General features: G+C 35.6%; 3 protein-coding genes across 3 annotated transcripts; all 3 read right to left on the reverse strand.

The window, feature by feature from the left end:
- Nucleotides 1-522: 522 nt before the first annotated feature.
- Nucleotides 523-2,076, reverse strand: LOC114530432. The gene is made up of 4 exons (XM_028552051.1): nt 2,026-2,076; nt 1,728-1,898; nt 1,347-1,411; nt 523-908 (listed from the first exon to the last, which is right to left on the reverse strand). The coding sequence occupies exons 2-4, from the start codon at nt 1,858-1,860 to the stop codon at nt 597-599; spliced, it is 510 nt and encodes a 169-aa protein (XP_028407852.1). The 5' UTR covers nt 1,861-1,898; nt 2,026-2,076; the 3' UTR covers nt 523-596.
- A 1,124-nt stretch (nt 2,077-3,200) lies between these two features.
- Nucleotides 3,201-4,445, reverse strand: LOC114530424 (the record flags this gene model as incomplete). Its single annotated transcript, XM_028552043.1, has 4 exons — nt 3,201-3,518; nt 3,583-3,700; nt 3,784-4,116; nt 4,350-4,445. Coding segments are annotated over 4 exons (690 nt in total), but the record flags the coding sequence as incomplete, so codon positions are not given.
- An 876-nt stretch (nt 4,446-5,321) lies between these two features.
- Nucleotides 5,322-7,299, reverse strand: LOC114530425. The gene is made up of 6 exons (XM_028552044.1): nt 6,918-7,299; nt 6,755-6,826; nt 6,200-6,323; nt 5,935-6,071; nt 5,426-5,530; nt 5,322-5,326 (listed from the first exon to the last, which is right to left on the reverse strand). Exons 1-6 carry the CDS (start codon nt 7,177-7,179, stop codon nt 5,322-5,324), a joined length of 705 nt encoding a protein of 234 aa, XP_028407845.1. The 5' UTR covers nt 7,180-7,299.
- Between the last annotated feature and the right edge of the window lie 13,830 nt (nt 7,300-21,129).

Genomic DNA, 21,129 nt, shown 5'->3' on the forward strand with positions numbered 1-21,129 from the left:
GAAGATGGTACAAATACGCACAAAACAGTAAATTAAGAACAAAAACGTGACAATATGCGATTTGTCAACAGTGGTGTTACTACACCATAGTTTTACAGCAGTTAAGCACCCTGTTACCACAAATGGTACAAATACGCACAAAACAGTAAATTAGGAACAAAAACGTGACAAATGTGCGATTTTGTCGACATTGGTGTTACTACACCCTAGTTTTACAGCAGTTAAGCACCCTGTTACCACAAGATGACACAAAAACGCACAAAACAGCCAAATTAGTATACTTTCATATACCTTTAGTTAGCAATATATATAGAACTGACATAAGTAAATCCTCATATCTGTTTATAATTTCCACGGCCAAAAAATTGTTGCCTTGACAAAGATATTATATTTTAATAAGTCAAAATATATATACGACTTCAAAAGGGTATTGTTCCAGGACGCCCTTAACTTTACGAAACAAAGTTGATTTTGTACAGAATTCAGAAGTTGTGTTTAAATAATAAACGACTTTTAGGATTTAAAGCGAAGAAAATAACTTTACGAATTATAACATTTTACAACAAGCACGAATAATTAGGGACGTATCGACCATCTTAGGTGTCAAACTCCCATTCGGAATAGATACTCTCATTGTCGTTATCAGTGTCACTGTCGGTTTCACTATCCATATCAAAATTTGTATCTCTTTCCAGCTCATCCTCCACATCTTCATAGGATTGCTTAGTATTGTCATTGTGCGACTCAATTATGTCCTGGAATCCAGACAATTGTAAACCGAGAACTGGCAAGAAAGATTGGATTCCAAGCCTTAATTGTTGCATGGCAAAGTTAATTCCTTCGTTAACCAAGGCAAGCTTTCCTCTGACAATGGTCCTTTTGACTGAGCTTGTAGAATAGGTTTTTGCCTAAAATAAAAAGATTTCAATATACGTTACATAAAAAGCAATCGCATAGCTTACAGATGTGGCTTACAGAAATGTCGAAAAGGAAATTGCGGACCTAAATAACTTTTAAATTATCGCATCTTCGCATTAGATACACACAATTAACACCCAATAGACCTTCCAAGAGCTTACATAATGGCCAAACAATAAAAATGTGCGTCCATGAGAAGGTATGTACGGCGTAGGTTTTAGCTTTTTGATACACCATGCATGTAATGCAGTAATTCCAACCATAACATTTGCTCGTATACAAGAAACTTCGTGCTTCGTGAAGATGGTTACAATATGGTAGCTGAAATGTTCACTGCATGATTCAGGATATGGGCTATCCACAAATATGCATAAATTGTACTTCATCACCCTTTAAACCTACAAAGTAATTACCGCCGAAAAACATACCACACACACAGCACTTTCCACCGCAAGAACAGGCTGTTCACCACCACATTGGCTGCGACTTTTACCTATATGTTCGAAAATTAAAAATAATTTTAAGCCTGGTTTTCAGATGTCAAGGGCCACCGACACAATAACCATCGTCAAAGAATTACGTTATATGAAAACCAGCCTTTACACCTGCAATAAAAATTTGGATCTGTTGCATTTAGCCGAATAGACTGCAGTTCAGTCAAGGTTATATTGCTTATGTTCTTTGACGCGCAGCTCACAGAGTTTAAAAACATAATTTACATTTTTCCAATAAGGACAAAAGCTTTTTGCAATCGATCGCTGAAAACATACTCTATATTTCACAATTCTAAAAGTGACCGGGAAAATTACCTTGCAGCAGGTTTTCCAATTTTGCAAGTTCGCTATAAAGTGCCGGAAGGCATTTCTTGGTGTAATATTCAAGGTATTGGAACATTTCCTTTTTAGTAACTTCGATTTCCTCCTGAAACCGTTGAATTTCCATCAACTTATCCACCACAGATCGTCTCGTTACCAAAGGCACTATTGTATGAAAGGCACAATATATTCATATATAATGTACTACGCGTCCGGCAATTATAATTATGTACGTACAAGTTCTATTTGCAAGCCTGGCTCAGTCTGTATACGAGAAACAGTAGCTACTCACACTCATCAACTGGCTCGTTCCGAGAATTCCATGGAAACTTTCCATTTAAAATTTCTTTATGTTGCTTAGCGGTTCGTCTGCAATTCGATTATAATTTGAAATCAAAGAATGGACTCTCTTTCTCTTTGCTGATCTTTCTCCTTAACTTATTTCGTTGCTTCGAAGAATCTTGAAGAAAATAATATTTGGTTAAAATGTTACCTTCCCTTTATCCCGCATGTGGAGGCTAATTTTCCGCGGTTTCGTTTTTTATGGGTGTTTTACTCGCACGGAAACGTTGGCTTTAAATGTTACTACTGAAATAAAGGAAGAGACACTGAAAATGTAGCTATTAAATGTAGAACCACCTGCAAGTTTTGCAATGTTAAATGCCAGATGAGAGATCGCGTTATGATGGAATTCCATATTGTATCTCAAATATTCCAAAGATTTATTTTTAAAACACCTTCACCAAAGGAATAATTGCGACAGATCTTGGGCTGAAACTGTTTAGATTTTTCCTTATAAATCTTTTCAGCAACGTCAAACAAGGCCTTCTCTTTTGGCGTTAACACATCTAATGTGAGCAAATGACATATGTATTTCATTTCCTCCGGAGTTATGGAATATCTTTTATTTCTCGATTTTTCATCCACTGACATAAATTTGAAAGAGAAAAAAGAAACACGTCGTCATTGCACGAAAAAATTACACCAAGACATCGCATTCTGAGAAGAGCATACCTAACGTTTTTAGTTTTATTATTTATAATAATAGATTCGCCACAGTATCATGTACTGCATGTAAACTGAACAAAACTACACAAACTATACGTACGTTTAGCAGCGTCAAATATATCTTCTTTCCATTTCTGTAATGTTGTTGGATCACACTCAAGTTTCTCTGACATGCTTTCTAATTCTTTCTGCATGATGGCGGTTTATCTTTAGCCTAGAACCATGCATATAAAAGTACAGAACACATTAATTTTTCCAAGAGAAGATTATACATTTCAGTACTCCCCTTTCCGTGCATGGGAAATTTGCATTGCATCTACATATTTTTCAATCCTCCACGCTTTAAATTTCTACCCACACCTTTTTTTTTAATAAATTTGTTTCTGTCTTATTTTTTGACGAAAACTACCGAAACGGATTTGGCAAAGTATTTGTAGCTATGTTATGTGACAAGGGGGATTTCGTTTTAAACTATTCGGCATATTTGCTTACACTTTTTAGGCTAAGCCAATCAGAATGCCTAAATTTTTAATACATCATGTAAAATGATGATTATTCTGATTGGGTTACTGAAAATGTAAACAAACTTACTGATTGGTCTAAAACGAAATTTCCCTTGTTATGGTTTCCCTTGTTATGGTATAGTTACTATTACTATTAGGTAAAAAATAGAAAAATTAATAACTTTTGTATATCTTTTCGCAAGAATACTTGACAGTTTGGTTATTTTTCTTTTATTCCACTCCAGTGCATGTTCAGTCAGCAATTCCTCTCGTCCTATGTATGCATACATCAGAATTAAACGTTTAACTGGTTTGATAATTTTATTGCACATGCTTACCTTCAGGTAACATATGCTTGGTAGTGCACCCTAACCGCGAGAAATGACTGTTAATCTGTTCTACTTCCTCTCCTGTTGTTGCAGAAGCGCCATCTTGCCATCGCCCTCCCCAAATAACCTGCAAAAAAGATTACACAATGGACACTGCACTTGACTGCACACTTGCCACGTACGAAATATAATAAGCACAAGGAAATTTACCTGGCAATACCAAGCATGTGCTTTGGCATGCATTACGGAAAGAGCAGGTTTCATCTTTTGAGATGTGGTTACATCATTTTTACACAGCCAAGGCCAATACTTGCAGATGACATCATACCAGAAGAATTGTGTTGTACGACGAAGGTAATATTCCTTTTGCATATAATGTGCATAGCCATACACTTCTCCGTGCTTCATGCTAACTGCATGCTGGGCAACACTGTGACGACAGCCAGCAATTTCTAGCCCAGTTTCATCAACAATTTTCTTTTTCTTCAAAGTATTTCCAGCAGCATGCCAAATAGAATCGCCACACTTAGAATCATCTGTGACCTAGGGTAAAGTATAGCCGAATTGAAACAGCTCGATTTTAGATTATTTTTATACGTACAGTAGATCCACTTGGTATAAAAATAATCTAAATATTTGTTACAAATCATAGCATTACGGTCAGAAACTTCCCACACCAAATGTCACACATTGATATTTAATGGGACTATTGTTCTATAATTGTTTTGAGGTAAACGAAAATTCGTATTGTTTGAGAAGACAAATTGTAACAATACCTTTTCCTTTCCTTTTTTGTAAATTTTACAGAGATGATGTTGAACTTTTTCATTTGAAGCAATAAAGCATCTCCATAGTAGCAATCTCTTTTCCTGCTAAATAATTTCAATTTATCCTCTTTAAAACATACATATGATGAAATAACTTTGAAACTCTTTCTAGGTGATATACAAGACGCATTTCAGTTGTATATGAGCTGACGATTTCCCTCCAAGCTAGTGCATTCCTGCAATGCATCGTCTGTGATTCAGTGTACAAAATGTACTTACATCCCAGCAGATTTGTACCGATAAAGTTTCATGTTACCATCCATGTGAACGGAGTGTTGCTGCTGTTCACATGCAGGGCACTCCATCCAGTTAATATGCCGTAGTTTGTTCAATTCATATTGGCAATATTTCCATTCACGAAAAGAGCTACCAAATGTTTTGCTGTTAATTGTTCCCATCTATATAAAAGATAGAGAAAGATACATCAAACTAATATCTGTACAACTATTAACTACTGAGGCAATTAGCAAACATAATCATAAAAGAACAGGATTCCATTTTTTGCATGAAGCGATACATTGAAGTTGATACTTAGAAGTTGGTTTAAACGTACCCGCCCTTTTTGTATCGAAAACATTTCTAGTGATTTCACAAAACTATTTGAGAAATTCCAGGAACAATCTTCTGTAAATTATCCCAGAAATGAAAGAGATCTTGGTGAAATACATATGTCATGTCACGAATAGTTCCAGGCCAAAACCCCAGCTGTATTAAAACATGGGGACTTGTTGATGAAATAACATTGTCACATTGTTTACATTCATATTTTGTGTGACTAATGTCGAATCTACCTGAAGATAAATAAATATTTAACCAATTAGCACAAAAATAAAGTTTTGAGTTCCATGATAGAGATCAACATTTGGCCTATAAAGCCTATCTGAATAGCATCATCTGGTTTGAATCTTGCAGGAGCTAGGTTCAGCCTACATAATGTATCATTTATAGCTACAGTATAAAACTATAGAATCTATTTCAGAAAGACAATGTTTTTGTGAATAAAAAAGACAACTAAAATAGCATACCTTTCAATGTTACAGCAATGCAACCCATACCCTTCTCATCATATAAAATATTGCAAGGAAATAGGCATGTGGGACAAATAACATCACCAAATGGAAGGGACCGTTCTAAAAAATACATAGACAATTCATATATTTTCAGAAACTGTTTGAAGAACCCTCTAAAAATGGCAGAACTTTCCTACCAAGGGAAAACATTATCTCACACCTAGAGTTTCACAAAGATGCTGAGATAATACAAAGATAATACTGACTGGTCAATTTTTTTACAAATTTCATGTGACAAATATGTTTCTGTGTTTCTTTATTTGAAAAAGACCTAATAAAATTTTTATGAGAAAATTTGCCAATGAATATTTACTCATGTAAAATGAACTTTAGGTTTGACATAAATGCTAAATAGATCATGCTAAATTTCATATTTAAAGAGCATCTTGAGAGTATCACGGTCACAATGCACCTTTTGACACAAGGTATAAGTTACATCTTTTTAGCCATGCTATAATATTTACCAACAGTAATCCATTCCAGTTTGCTGTTAATTGAGGCTGTTGGAGGAATAGGTTCATGAAAACCATTCAAAATTGCATCTCGATCATGAAATGGATGGTTCTTATGGTTCTCCTCATCACAATCCCCACAGACATATCTATGTGAAATGCAGTCTTGACATCCAATAACTGCCATGGCATCTTTACAGCTTTCGCATAACAATTCATCAAAAATGCCAATGGAAAATTTAGTTTGCAGCAAAACTTCGATTAAACTACTTCTGACTTCCTCCCAGCTTTCATAAAGGGAATTTTGTCTTTCATGCCAGGTTCGTTTCTTTGCTGACCACCACATTTCCAGTTACATAATAATCCTTTTGCTTCTTCAAGGATATCATTCATTGTCACATCTAAACAAAATCGATGATACTGCTTTAAAAATGAGCTGCTAGGTAGAATGCCACAAAATCATTGTACACCATATTACACCATTAAGTTTAATATACATTCGATAAACCAAGTTTTGTAAAGTAGCAGGGTCTTTAAATTCCAATATATAAATGCATAAACAGTATCCATATTGGAAAGTTTGCAATATGTGTGAATGATGAGTCACAATCTTCCCTGCACACAGCCAATCTAGCAATGTGGCAGCATGTGTATAATGTCTAGTCAGTAGTCACAGAGGACACAAAGCTATACGAACGTTGTTTAGATAATAAATATTGACTTTTAGCACATCATATTTTACAATAGCGGTTCAAAATGTCAACAAAGCGGATTAAAAACTTCACAGCATTTTTAGCTGTTGTAATTGTACATATTTATATTAGATCCATACCCTCTACAGCGTTTGTCGTTACATCCATATCTGATTCACGATCCAATAAACTTACTTCTGGTGGTTCTTGTTCTACGTAAAAAGTGACAAAATAATAAATCATCCGAATGATGGGACCTATCTGGCGTAGGTTCTGTGTAAAATGTTACAAACAGAAGCATACCTTGGAAAATATTATCGCTGTGTTCCTCTAAGTTTTTTGATCTTGAACTAGAGGCGGTATCATCGCGATTATAATACTTTGGATTGTAAGTATTTTTGCAACTCCGTTGGCCAGTTTTTGGATCCGTGCTATACTCATAATGAATAGGCTTTCTTCTCTTTTTTCGCTTTTCTAAAATATCATTACCTTGCCTAATAAGACAATCCATGGAAGGGAGTTTCTTCTTGCGAGCATTGGCAGCCCTTTCAAAATTCTCCGCCATTGTGAAAGATTTGAGTTGGTTTTGACCCAGTTTCTTTCCGTTTCATAATGCTCGGCCACGCGTCGCGAAATTATTGTTTTAGTAATTTCGGATGTGTTTAAGAATTTATTGATATAATAAATTTAGAAGTGGAGCTCATGTTGAATAATCGATAACAGCAGGCATGAGCTCTTCGAAATTGCTTACCTGTAAATTTTGTAAAACTGAATTGTCTGCAATAGTTACTGCCACTGCGTGTTCCTCGTCTGCAAATCTTTCTTTGAGTGGAAAGAGGCTTTGGGTGGGTGCTGCTTCCACTGGCGACCCTTGGATAAAAAATGATTACCTCTTCGCTGTCTGTTCTCCGTGCCATTGTTGTTATTTGACCAACTTGTCGAAAACCGACCTCGTCCTTTCGCTTGGCTAAATCTTTCTTGGACGGTGGTTTTACTGATTTTGTTTGAGGAACGGATATCGTTAAGCCTCGTTTGAAGATTATCTCCAAACAAAAGCGACGTTACTGGCACGTGCGAGGCACACAAACTGCTATAATCCTTATGCAAGTTTGGTTTTATGGCGTCGCGTCGCCGCAATGAGAGCTCACACGAAATGTGACCTATTAATGCCAAGGCATCTGTATTTAATTTCACGAGTTTGTCAGGCTCAGCTGGCAGCTTTTTCTGCCTCATTTGCGGAAGCGTTTCCGTTGACTGAGCAAGAATAGCCCCTACTTTGGCCAGTGATTTCTGAAGTGACGTGGCTCGAAGATCGTTATGTTTTGCTTTGTTATCGAGCTTATCCCAAATTTCCGTGTTACGCGCGGACAATCAACTTTTCACAGTTGGCTGGTCGGGAATATTTTTCCATTTTTTCTTTCATTTTTGCCTCGTTGAGCTTTGTAGACCAGCGCTTGTTTATAATTTCAGCAAGTTGCTGGGTTATATCGGGACCGAGGTCCTCTTCTTTGTCGAAATCTTGTGAGATTTCACTTAGCAAAGCGTCATGCTCAAGTTGAGCACATGGGACGTCAGTTGCTGTGCCCTCTGTGGCCGAGTCGGCCGGGGGCTTTGTCGTTTGGAGTAAATTTTCGTCATCGCTGAGGTCTCTTTCAGCATCATCTTCCTCTTGTTCTTCGCATCTTTTTCGTTTTTTCGCTGTAGGTTCTTCGAAACCACCCATAGAGCCAGGATTCATCCGTTCTATTGATTGCTCCATTGACGACATCTTCGCTGACATTTTAATGAAAAACTCCTTCATGGCTTTTGGAAATTCATCACTACTTTCAACCATTACTTCTTCGACTTCGTTTCATTTAGTAATCTTTTCTCTTCGTCGTCAGACGGCAGATTTCATCTACTTCGAAAACTTTTCTCGCCAACTTGAAATACACGACCGTACACTCGTAAAACTATGCGGGCAACTGAACACTCGATCTGCGTGCGCATATCTCACGTGACTCCTTAGTGACGTAGTCCAATGACGAAATAGAATTGTCGATAGACATCGGTATCTGCATTCTCTTCTTTCCACTGGACGGGAGAAGCAAATGTTCTAAGAATAGATATACGTTCTTGCTGTGCCCAGTTGCACCCTTCGGATACTCTGCATTGAATGTGTAATATGCAGAAAGTAAACAAATCACAGCATTTAGAATGTTAATATTCTAAACTTTGCCACAACCATTCCCTCTGCCACCAACGTCATGGAATCGATATTCTCCAATGAGCCTGTCGACAATAATTTTGGGGATTTACATTCTTCGATCTTCCTTTTGACTTCTCCTGCTATATCATTCTGTGGGATGATAGAATGAAGAAATTAGTTGAAGTATTAAAGATTGTAAAACATTTTAGATACTCATGATACAGTTTTAGCAAAATTGAGCATTAGCCAAATTGTCCCCAAGAAAAGCAATGGGCTCTATATAAAGGAATCTATAGTTAACAATCACACACAAATTAACTTACATCGACAATCTCCCAAAAATGCTCCCCAACTTTATTGTTGTGGGTCTTCCTGTCACCAAGTACATGAGGTAATGAGGCCATGATACAACGGTTTTCGATCTCTATATGTATTAAACAATAGACTTTATATTACTTTATTATATTGATTCAGAATAAATCTTAATGGACAGTTAAAATTAAAAAACAACAAAATAGCAAACCTTTCTCATCCTCAGTGGCACAATCCTCACAGAGTTCCAGGATGTCATGAACTTCCTTATCTTTTGACTTCCTGATGGCGGTGAAAACTTTTTGTTTGTTAACATTCCAGTGTTCTTTCATATCCTTTACAATCCCTTCCTTGTCCAGGACTCGTTCCAACTCTGCCTTCAACTAAAAAATGGTAATTATGTAAATCAATGAAATGATATAAGTCTGAAAAAAAATCAGTCAGTTTTCACAAACATACCAAAGAATCATTGAATATTATGCCTGACTCCACATTACATGGCAGGTCAGTAACTGCCACTGGGTCATACACAAGAGTGCATGTTTTGGTTGAATAAAATATAGGGCATATAAATCATTCAATATGAAATGTTTGTACTGTAGAAGACATGCACTTAAATTAGCTACATTAACAGGCAACTTACTTCAACCCCTTTACAATCCTTGAAGAAGGGATACTTGTTTAGCAGCTGCCAAACTCTTTCATCATTAATTAAAACATCTCTTCGACGCTTTGCAAATGTGTTGTCCATCAGAGCTCTAACCTTAGGCAGGTCATGCTTTCCATCTCTCCACATCCCCACCAATACTTTTTGCAGAGCTTCTAAGGTTTCATCGGTTTCACCTTCAGGAATTGATGGAAGTGATGTTGTCTGCATCTTTCTCTTCTCCTACCAGGTTTACCTTTCGGTATCACAATACCCTCCTCCAAGTATTTCCTCTTCTCATTTCTGGAGGCTCTTTTTCTGAGATTCCGCACACGTTCCTCAATTTTATTGGCCCATTGTTGCTGCAAAGCAATAAATTCATATGAAACACAGCACCATAACTTTTGGAAAGTTTTGGCCAATAAATAAATAAAAAATCCTGTATGAACTTACATGTCCTGGACCATATGATCCCTTCAAACATGGTATTTTGAACAAGTAACAAGGCCAATGTGGTTGCGTTCAGTACTTTTGGTGAGTCGGTGTGGGCCATAATTGAAGCAGTAAGTTGCCTATTCAATGCATTTTTCTCATTTGGATTAAGATATCTATTTTCCAGTGCTTTTTCAACAGCGGGTTCCCACTACAAACAAATCAAGGGCAAACATGCACATTAGTTATCACATGAGTAGGAGAAATGCCAGCTAAGTTCTGCTTATTTTTATACATTACATATTATTAATATATACCCGTTTCTTATGGATGGTGTTAAAATCCACATTGTGTGGTACCTAGAGTTTATCACATAATCAAATTATGTGATTTACTTACCCTTGTAGGTAAACAAAACTTGCCTAGCCAGTTTGATTCATTAACTTGTGGTAGGCTTGTGGGTAATTTATTCTGTAAAGACACAATTAGTAAATATATTATACCTCCTTAGAGTAATGTAATCACAGATATAGATACCATACTGTACCTACAGTATGGTGGTGCAGTCCCTGAATTCAAGGAAAAATTATGCACATGCCGTAACAAAAGAGAGACAATATAAATACATAAATTATTATACACACATAATAATAAATTCTATATATATGTACCTTCAGTGGTGGTGTGTTTTCTTTATAAACAAGTGTTCTCTTTGACAGAACTTTTGGAGAACTTGATTGAGAGTGGAATATATCATCAATTGAACTGATGCTGCTTGGAGTACTTGAAAAATCAGACTCAGTAAGTGGGCTTGTTGTACACAAGTTCCTCGATGGAACCCCTAATCCAATTGGACCCTGGTAAAACATTTTGAAATACATGAGGGGGGATACATACTATGCGCAAGCAAATAATACAAAAAAAAATTGCACATACCTCTTTTACAGCATTTGATGGTCGTTTACTTGGTTGGATTTCTTTAAAGGGTGATGTGTTTTCTTCATAAACTAGAGTTCTCTTTGAAACAACCTTTGAACCTTCTCTGGATTGGGAGTTGATTCTATCATCCACTGATATTATGCTGCTTGAGCTACTCAGTGAAAGACTAAAATCAGTGTCTGGGCTTGTTGTAACTATGTTGCTCAATGGTGTCCTCAGTCCAGTTGGCCCCTATTAAAACATTTTAAGACATGGGAAGGGGTTACATTTTAACTTTTAAAAAGATATTTTGTATAGTGTATACCATTAAAATTTAACTCTCCCTACACAACACGTACATGACACACAAGAATTTGCCCTGAACAAGGTGGGTGCAAATTTTAGAAAAGCAGCCCTGGCTGTCGAATTAATAGCTGGGTTAGATGTTATATGTTAGATAAAAAAATACAACAGTATACACCGTAGGTGAAGTACCTGATGAGTGACCTCTTGCCAAAAAGGGATAAACTTCTTGCGTAGTTTTAAACGCGGGATCAATTGTAAGATGTCATTCATGTCTAAATTAAAGAAGTCTTCCCCATCAACTTCATTTTCTGAAATAAATATTAATAAATTTTCAATACATGGTTTAATAGCTTTAGCTTCGTTCAGAGATTACATAATTATTATTCTTAAGAGTATGTTCAGTAAGCTGTCGGATTTAATCGGAAACGAAGTGACATAGAACAACACAACAGACCAATCATGAACGACTAAGGTGTGAGGAATGAGGATGGCACGCGGCACGCGCTAAATTCAAAACTTCTTCGCTTCAAATTAGTTTTTAAAAATTGATCATAAACATTCATTCTCTCCGTCTTTATTTTCTTCTTCCCAGGCTTGTATTGACCGGTGCCAAAGAGTAATAAGCTTAGTCTTGGGCTACCGCAAGTTTATGTTCTAATACAAACACGGAAAAATTATTCAATCGCACATATCAATATACTATACCCTATGTATATTGTATACATCAACATACCTTCAAATTTATCGATTAAATCGTCTAGATTTTTCTCCTTCAAGTAGGCGATGACATCTTCACAAGACGATTCTTTCGTGATCTCCATAATATTTATTTGATAATGAGACAAATTGATTTTGAATGCTTTGGAAAACTACCTCTTGCTACACAGACCGCCAGCGAGAAAAGAACGCGTATTTGCTTGCTGCGCACTCGTGGCTAGCGTCGCTCATTGTCATGTGACCAAAGTATACACCAATAGGGATTGATCATAGATCACTCCGTTGAATATATGTTCAGTGTTTTCAATTTTCAAGCCTTCGTGACAACAGGCCAAATTATTGTGATGGCCAAATTTTGCTGTCAAATATGCAGAACGTTTTTTTCATCGTGTATCGCTGGTATGATTCACCACCTCGTCCAAGTACATCAACATGACCCCAGAGTGAACATAACTTGCGAAGTTCCTGGATGCCCTGCTACTTTTCATAAGGTTGATAAAACCGTCGAGTTTCTAGGTTACCAGACTCAAACTAAGATTCTTTCATACAGAAGTCATCTTAGACGAAAGCACAGTAATATTGATTTGAAATCGCCTTATCTTGGCGTCAATGAAGAGGAAGATCAACACCTCGATGCGCAACATGAACCAACATCTGATAATGAAGAATTGGAATTTTGTGAAATAAGGAACAATGATGCTTATTCTGTTGATGCATTGCGAAAGAGAAATGCACAATTTATTCTAAAAACTAAGGAAACTAATCTGTTAACGCAGACATGTTTGGACAATATTATCAAGGATTCAACACAGCTTGTTCATGGAACAGTAGAGACCATCAAGAGTGGATTGCAGAATTGCCTCCAGAATGCTGGCATAGATTTTGAAGCTGTCCCTGGACTTAGTCAACTGTTTGAAGAAGAAAACCCAATATCTAATCCATTCAAACATGTGTCTACAAAATATCAACAAGATGCCTATTTTGAAGAACACTTTGGTCTTGTTGTAAGTTTAATTATCCTGAAATAATTTTGTTGTAGGCTTTTAAACTAGTGTTTTGTTTACACAACAAAAAGCAAGCTCTCTGATCCTCTGAAGTAAACAAGCTCATACTGATTATCTTAATAATCACCAAGTGTTCAGTTTAAGTACTTTTTTCCAGAATTTTGTTAGTTAATATTATATTTTTATTTCATATTTATCATTAAATCATATAGAAACCTAGACGGATTACTGTTGGGCACAGAACAGTGAAGAGAAGATCTGGGACCAGGTATAAGGAGGTTCTGAAAGATGATGAAATTGTGTATATTCCTGTTCTTCAATCCTTGGAACAGATGCTTAATGTTAAATCAATACTTAAAGAGGTAAAAAATTGAAGTCACCATCCACAACCAGCTATAGATAGCGATAAGAGCTATATTGACTTAAAGAGGTCATTTTGATAGACTAATTACTCTGAAAATAGCATATTGTTCTGTTGTACAGTAAAAGCATTTTGAACAATATATGGCCAATATATTCCTCTTATATATGACAGCACAGCAGGAATTATAATATTTAACTCTACATTTTATCAGGTCCAACATGGGTATCAACGTCAGCACAAAGATGATGGGCTCATTGAAGATGTTTGTGATGGCCATTTGTTTAAAACTCATCCTTTGTTCTCCAAAGACCCAACAGCACTTCAACTATTGCTGTATTATGACGAGCTAGAGATTGTAAATCCACTTGGGAGCAAAGCGGGAAAGCACAAATTGGGTAAGATATTTATCAAAAGAGTTTACCTAATTATATTTATATGTCCGGTTAATACAAGTATATACTAGAAATACTTGCATGCAGTGACCCCTCGCCATTTCAATCCAAGCAAATAATTCCCGAGTTAGTCAGACCCAAGGCCAAGCTTACACAATACAGTTGCCTGTAAAAACAGAATACAGTTGACTGTAAAAACAGAATACAGTTGACTGTAAAAGCCAAAGTGACATCTTATGTGGGGAATAATACATATAAGGAGTTGATAGAACATGTTCTTTGTTGGCTTAGGTGTTGTTTACTACACTCTGGGAAATATCGATCCAAAGCACAGATCACAATGTGATGCCATTCAGCTACTGTTAATTGCAACTACCCCTGTCATTAAGCAATATGGCATTGATGCTCTGTTAGAGCCATTTATGAATGATCTTGAATACCTGGAACAAGTAGGTGATATGTATTGTGACTGTCATACATACTGACCAATTTCTTCTTTTGGGGACTTATTGTGGTGTAATAATCTTATTTATCATCACAGAGCACTGACCTACTAATTGCCTGCATGTACTTGTTGTGTGTCTGTACATTTTACATAGGCAGTTTTTTTTTAGGATGGTGGTTACCAGTTCACAATCAGAGGTGAACTGCTTTCATCAGCTGGAACGATTGTGCTTGTTTCTGGGGATAATCTTGGGTCCCAACTGATGGGGGGCTTCAAGGAAGGACCTGGTGCACACCTTAAGTGTAGGCATTGTATTGGCACTACAGATGAAATTAAGAGCATGGTAAATCTGTTACAAATCAGTTGTTACATAATGTAATCAATCCTAATTATTACACATGTTTTGCTTTTTTTGAGATCCCAACCCATGTATTAACCAAACATAGTATGTACTTTGTCTGGATAGATATTAATGTAGCTCTTTTTTTTCATTAGTTTTTAGAGAAATATTTCACGCTGCGTACACGTGCTGGTCATAACCACCAGTGTCAACTGATTGATCAAAATCCAGAGCTGAGTAAAACCTATGGTGTTTGCAGGCGGTCTACTCTATGCAACTCGCGTTTTTTCCATGTTGCTGATGGATTGCCTGGCGATGCCATGCATGATGTGCTTGAGGGAGTCCTGCAATATGTTTGCAAAGAAATGTTAAAAGAGTTTATCTTTAAGGAGAAATATTTTACTATCGAGCAGTTGAATGAAAGAATTGCGTATTTTGATTATAATGGCTACTTCAATGACAAAAACAAACCATCCCCGGTCAGCCGTCAGACCCTGCATGAAGAGTGATAACAACAGCCTTAAACAGAAAGGTTGGTTCATGAAGTTGTCTTTTTTAATAATAATTTTTTGTCCACTTCTGTCTCAGATACATTTAGTGGCCGATTAAGTGTGGAAGTAAGTCATGCATTGTTAACATTCACTCATTGATTTCTTCTATTTTTGTGTTGATCATATTTCTAGCAAGACAGATGTGGTGTCTTGGAACATATCTTCCCTTAATTATTGGCAGTTCCATTCCTGATGACGATGATAAATGGCATCATTTCCTGTTGTTGCTCAAAATTATAGAGCAAGTGTTTTCACCTGTGACAAGTGTGGATGGCCTTGGGGTTCTTGAGGGGTACATTGAAGATTTCCTATGGCAATTTACACAAATCTACCCGGGATGTTCGGTGATACCTAAGATGCATTACTTGGTTCACTATCCATCGCATATATACAGGTGTGTAGTTTGCTCTTGTTGTTGACTGTTTCAAACTGAGATAAAATACCTCGTCAACAACTGCATGGTGTTCTTCATGTCATTGTACTAACTTTGTGGAACTGCATGGTCTTTTAAGCCTTAACATTGTAAGGTCACATAACTCTAACACTTATTATGTGTGGCTTTTTGTTCTTGTTTGAATCCTAAGGTTTGGTCCTATGGTGCGCAGTTGGTGCATGAGATACGAAGCGAAACACAGCTACTTTAAACGACTGGCCGCATACATGGGTTCACCAATGTTGCTGTTAGCCTAGCCGAGCGTCATCAGACTCGGTTTTGTTACCTAATGAGCTCACAGAATGGTTACACTACAAATGAACCCCTTGTCAAGAAACAAAAAATAGGTAAAATTTTAAGTTGCAATTTTGATTCATTCACAGTAGTTTAGTCCAACTGCCTTCAGAGTTCAATATCTCTTTTATTGTCTCAATTTAGAGTCTTCTAAGGAATTTGTTGCTGGCGACAATGAGTATTTTGGTCTCTTGAAGGAGAAAGAGCCATCCTTGTCTGAAACTTTTGTATTGGCCAAGTAAGTATATTTGATGAACCTTTCATCTGTCTTCATATGTACTAACTGTGATGGTATTATTAATTTAATCTCACAAGTTTCCCCAATAATATATTGTATTATTGTTTATGGATATCAATAGTGATATATTGAACATCATTGCATTGATATTCAGTGAGGTAAAAAGTTAGTATTCTAAGTGGGACCATGGTTCTATAGCCGTATAAGTAAACATTTAATTCCCCCCTTAGGTCAACAACTGTGTCACTCCATGGCACTAAGTACAGAAATGGAGCCATTGTGTTCATCAGATACAAAAATGATCTCCCTGAATTTGCATCATTATGGAGATTATTATATTCGATGCAGGAAAGATGTACTTTGTTGTGAAGAGGCTAGAAACAAATCATTTCCAATCCTATGAGGTGCGAAGACCAGCTGGTGCAGCTTCCTTTCTTTTAATGCCAGAGAATTTAAAGGTGTACCTTCCAATGCACATAGTAAAGGCATCTGTTTGTCAGAACAGTATATCATATGTTACCCCAAGGTATCTTCCACCAAAAACAATGTAAATAATGTAATTATTGAAATAAAATATTAACCATATTGAAATAAAATATTGACTTAAATGATTAAATAGAATGATTAAATTAAAGTCGTTTGGGGCATCAACAGCCTTATGAAGTAAATGGGGTATTAACAGGAGCACAATTATAGGGTTGAATGCAAAGGATATTACATGTTTAGTAATTAGTGCATAGTAACTGATTTTTATGATTCTTAAGATATTTACGATTGGTTAGCTTGAAAACCAAGTAATGATCTGCCTCCCATTGATGAACAATTTCAAAAAGCTTAATTATACGACCAGTTTCAAAAGGGTTACCTACATGACCAATTTAAAATTGGTCATTTTATAGGTTTTCTAGTGCTACCACCGAGAAAATGGTTAAATTAACCATTTAAAAGTGCTCAAAAATATAACCATTTAGGCTTTAGGTCGAATTGACCAATATTTTATTGGTAATTTCATACTAACCATTTCAATAAATGGTTAAAATGACTCATTTAAATCAGTTGCGACCTATAAAAAGGGGTTAATTTAACCCTTCTGTTTTTGCAGTGTGGTTCCATAGTTACAGTTAAAAAACCTGTCTCACTGAACAAAACAGCTAAATTAATTAGATTCCCTACGTTGCCAGGTGAAAACTCTCTGTAACAAGTAAACCCCTTAACCATATCACATAAAAATGAAGTAGAGTAATATTAATGCACCCTGAATTAAGTTCTATATAAAACTAAGCATGTAAGAACATTATTTAGAGCTACACATTAGTTTAAACTGGTGATTTGTGTTTGAGAACAAATAATTAAACTATGAAAAACACATCTAGCCGCCTTAAGTAGCTTAGAAGAGTTCAGGCACACATGAAAGTTCTGTAACTTATAAAGTGAAATAAGACAAGTATTTTGCTGGGCTAATCATTGATATAACCGAACTGGTTCCATAGTTACAGTTAAAAAACCTGTCTCACTGAACAAAAAAGCTAAATTAATTAGATTCCCTACGTTGCCAGGTGAAAACTCTCTGTAACAAGTAAACCCCTTAACCATATCACATAAAAATGAAGTAGAGTAATATTAATGCACCCTGAATTAAGTTCTATATAAAACTAAGCATGTAAGAACATTATTTAGAGCTACACATTAGTTTAAACTGGTGATTTGTGTTGAGAACAAATAATTAAACTATGAAAAACACATCTAGCCGCCTTAAGTAGCTTAGAAGAGTTCAGGCACACATGAAAGTTCTGTAACTTAAAGTGAAATAAGACAAGTATTTTGCTGGCTAATCATTGATATAACCGAACTGGTTCCATAGTTACAGTTAAAAAACCTGTCTCACTGAACAAAAAGCTAAATTAATTAGATTCCCTACGTTGCCAGGTGAAAACTCTCTGTAACAAGTAAACCCCTTAACCATATCACATAAAAATGAAGTAGAGTAATATTAAATGCACCCTGAATTAAGTTCTATATAAAACTAAGCATGTAAGAACATTATTTAGAGCTACACATTAGTTTAAACTGGTGATTTGTGTTTGAGAACAAATAATTAAACTATGAAAAACACATCTAGCCCCATTAAGTAGCTTAGAAGAGTTCAGGCACGCATGAAAGTTCTGTAACTTATAAAGTGAAACAAGACAAGTATTTTGCTAGGCTAATCATTGATATAAGCGAACTGGTTCCATAGTTACAGTTAAAAAACCTGTCTCACTGAACAAAAAAGCTAAATTAATTAGATTCCCTACGTTGCCAGGTGAAAACTCTCTGTAACAAGTAAACCCCTTAACCATATCACATAAAAATGAAGTAGAGTAATATTAATGCACCCTGAATTAAGTTCTATATAAAACTAAGCATGTAGGAACATTATTTAGAGCTACACATTAGTTTAAACTGGTGATTTGTGTTTGAAAACAAATAATTAAACTATGAAAAACACATCTAGCCCCCTTAAGTAGCTTAGAAGAGTTCAGGGACACATGAAACTTCTGTAAGTTATAAAGTGAAACAAGACAAGTATTTTGCTAGGCTAATCATTGATATAAGCTAACTGGTTCCATAGTTACAGTTAAAAAACCGGTCTCACTGAACAAAACAGCTAAATTAATTAGATTCCCTACCTTGGCATGTGAAAACTCTCTGTAATAAGTAAACCCCTTAACCATATCATATAAAATGAAGTAGACTAATATTAATGCACCCTGAATTAAGTTCTATATAAAACTAAGCATGTAGGAACATTATTTAGAGCTACACATTAGTTTAAACTGGTGATTTGTGTTTGAAAACAAATAATTAAACTATGAAAAACACAACTAGCCCCCTTAAGTAGCTACGAAGAGTTCAGGCACACATTAAACTTCTGTAACTTATAAAGTGAAACAAGACAAGTATTTTGCTGGGCTAATCATTGATATAAGCTAACTGGTTCCATAGTTACAGTTAAAAAACATGTCTCACTGAACAAAACAGCTAAATTAATTAGATTCCCTACGTTGCCAGGTGAAAACTGTCTGTAACAAGTAAACCCCTTAACCATATCACATAAAAATGAAGTAGAGTAATATTAACGCACCCTGAATTAAGTTCTATACAAAACTAAGCATGTAAGAACATTATTTAGAGCTACACATTAGTTTAAAGTAGTGTTTTGTGTTTGAAAACAAATAATTAAACTATGAAAAAACACATCAAGCCCCCTTAAGTAAGTAATAACAGTTCAGGCACGCATGAAAGTGCTGTAACTTATAAAGTGAAAAGAGACAAGTATTTTGCTGGGCTAATCATTGGTATAAGCCAACTGGTTCCATAGTTACAGTTAAAAAACATGTCTCACTGAACAAAACAGCTAAATTAATTAGATTCCCTACATTGGCATGTGAAAACTCTCTGTAACAAGTAAACCACTTACCCAAATCACATAAAAATTACGTACAGTAATATTAATGCACCCTGAATTAAGTTCTAAGTAAAACTAAACACATAACAACTTATTTAGAACTACACATTAGTTTAAAGTAGTGTTTTGTGATTGAAAACAAATAATTAAACTATGAAAAACACATCTAGCCCCCTTAAGTAGCTAAGAAGGGTTCAGGCACACATGAAACTTCTGTAACTTATAAAGTGAAATAAGACAAGTATTTTACTGGGCTAATCATTGATATAAGCCAACTGGTTCAATAGTTACAGTTAAAAAACCTGTCTCACTGAACAAAACAGCTAAATTAATTAGATTCCCTAAGTTGCCAGGTGAAAACTCTGTGTAACAAGTAAACCCCTTAACCATATCACATAAAAATGAAGTAGAGTAATATTAATGCACCCTGAATTAAGTTCTATATAAAACTAAGCATGTAAGAACATTATTTAGAGCTACACGTTAGTTTAAACTGGTGATTTGTGTTTGAGAACAAATAATTAAACTATGAAAAACACATCTAGCCCCCTTAAGTAGCTTAGAAGAGTTCAGGCACACATGAAAGTTCTGTAACTTATAAAGTGAAACAAGACAAGTATTTTGCTAGGCTAATCATTCATATAAGCGAACTGGTTCCATAGTTACAGTTAAAAAACATGTCTCACTGAACAAAACAGCTAAATTAATTAGATTCCCTACGTTGGCATGTGAAAACTCTCTGTAATAAGTAAACCCTTAACCATATCACATAAAAACGAAGTAGAGTAATATTAATGCACCCTGAATTAAGTTCTATATAAAACTAAGCATGTAGGAACATTATTTACAGCTACACATTAGTTTAAAGTAGTGTTTTGTGTTTGAAAACAAATAATTAAACTATGAAAAAACACATCAAGCCCCCTTAAGTAAGTAATAACAGTTCAGGCACGCATGAAACTGCTGTAACTTATAAAGGGAAAAGAGACAAGTATTTTGCTGGGCTAATCATTGATATAAGCCAACTGGTTCCATAGTTACAGTTAAAAAACATGTCTCACTGAACAAAACAGCTAAATTAATTAGATTCCCTACGTTGGCATGTGAAAACTCTCTGTAACAAGTAAACCACTTACCCAAATCACATAAAAATTACGTACAGTAATATTAATGCACCCTAAATTAAGTTCTAAGTAAAACTAAACACATAACAACATTATTTAGAACTACACATTAGTTTAAAGTAGTGTTTTGTGATTGAAAACAAATAATTAAACTATGAAAAACACATCTAGCCCCCTTAAGTAGCTAAGAAGAGTTCAGGCACACATGAAACTTCTGTAACTTATAAAGTGAAATAAGACAAGTATTTTACTGGGCTAATCATTGATATAAGCCAACTGGTTCAATAGTTAACTGAACAAAACAGCTAAATTAATTAGATTCCCTACGTTGCCAGGTGAAAACTCTCTGTAACAAGTAAACCC

This window comes from Dendronephthya gigantea, unplaced genomic scaffold (assembly GCF_004324835.1).
Source record: "Dendronephthya gigantea isolate DGI-Jeju-01 unplaced genomic scaffold, DenGig_1.0 000062F, whole genome shotgun sequence".
Classification (NCBI taxonomy): Eukaryota; Metazoa; Cnidaria; class Anthozoa; order Malacalcyonacea; family Nephtheidae; genus Dendronephthya; species Dendronephthya gigantea.

Excerpts from the sequence above, each read along its gene's own strand:
- LOC114530425 (XM_028552044.1), bottom strand. The coding sequence starts at position 7,179 with ATGGCGGAGAATTTTGAAAGGGCTGCCAATGCTCGCAAGAAGAAACTC. Across the intron at positions 6,827-6,917 it reads CAGCGATAATATTTTCCAAG|AACAAGAACCACCAGAAGTA; the intron begins GTATGCTTCTGT and ends CTTTTTACGTAG. Across the intron at positions 6,324-6,754 it reads AACGACAAACGCTGTAGAGG|ATGTGACAATGAATGATATC; the intron begins GTATGGATCTAA and ends GATTTTGTTTAG.
- LOC114530432 (XM_028552051.1), bottom strand. The coding sequence starts at position 1,860 with ATGGAAATTCAACGGTTTCAGGAGGAAATCGAAGTTACTAAAAAGGAA. Across the intron at positions 1,412-1,727 it reads ATTGGAAAACCTGCTGCAAG|GTAAAAGTCGCAGCCAATGT; the intron begins GTAATTTTCCCG and ends TCGAACATATAG. Across the intron at positions 909-1,346 it reads TGGAAAGTGCTGTGTGTGTG|GCAAAAACCTATTCTACAAG; the intron begins GTATGTTTTTCG and ends TTTTTATTTTAG.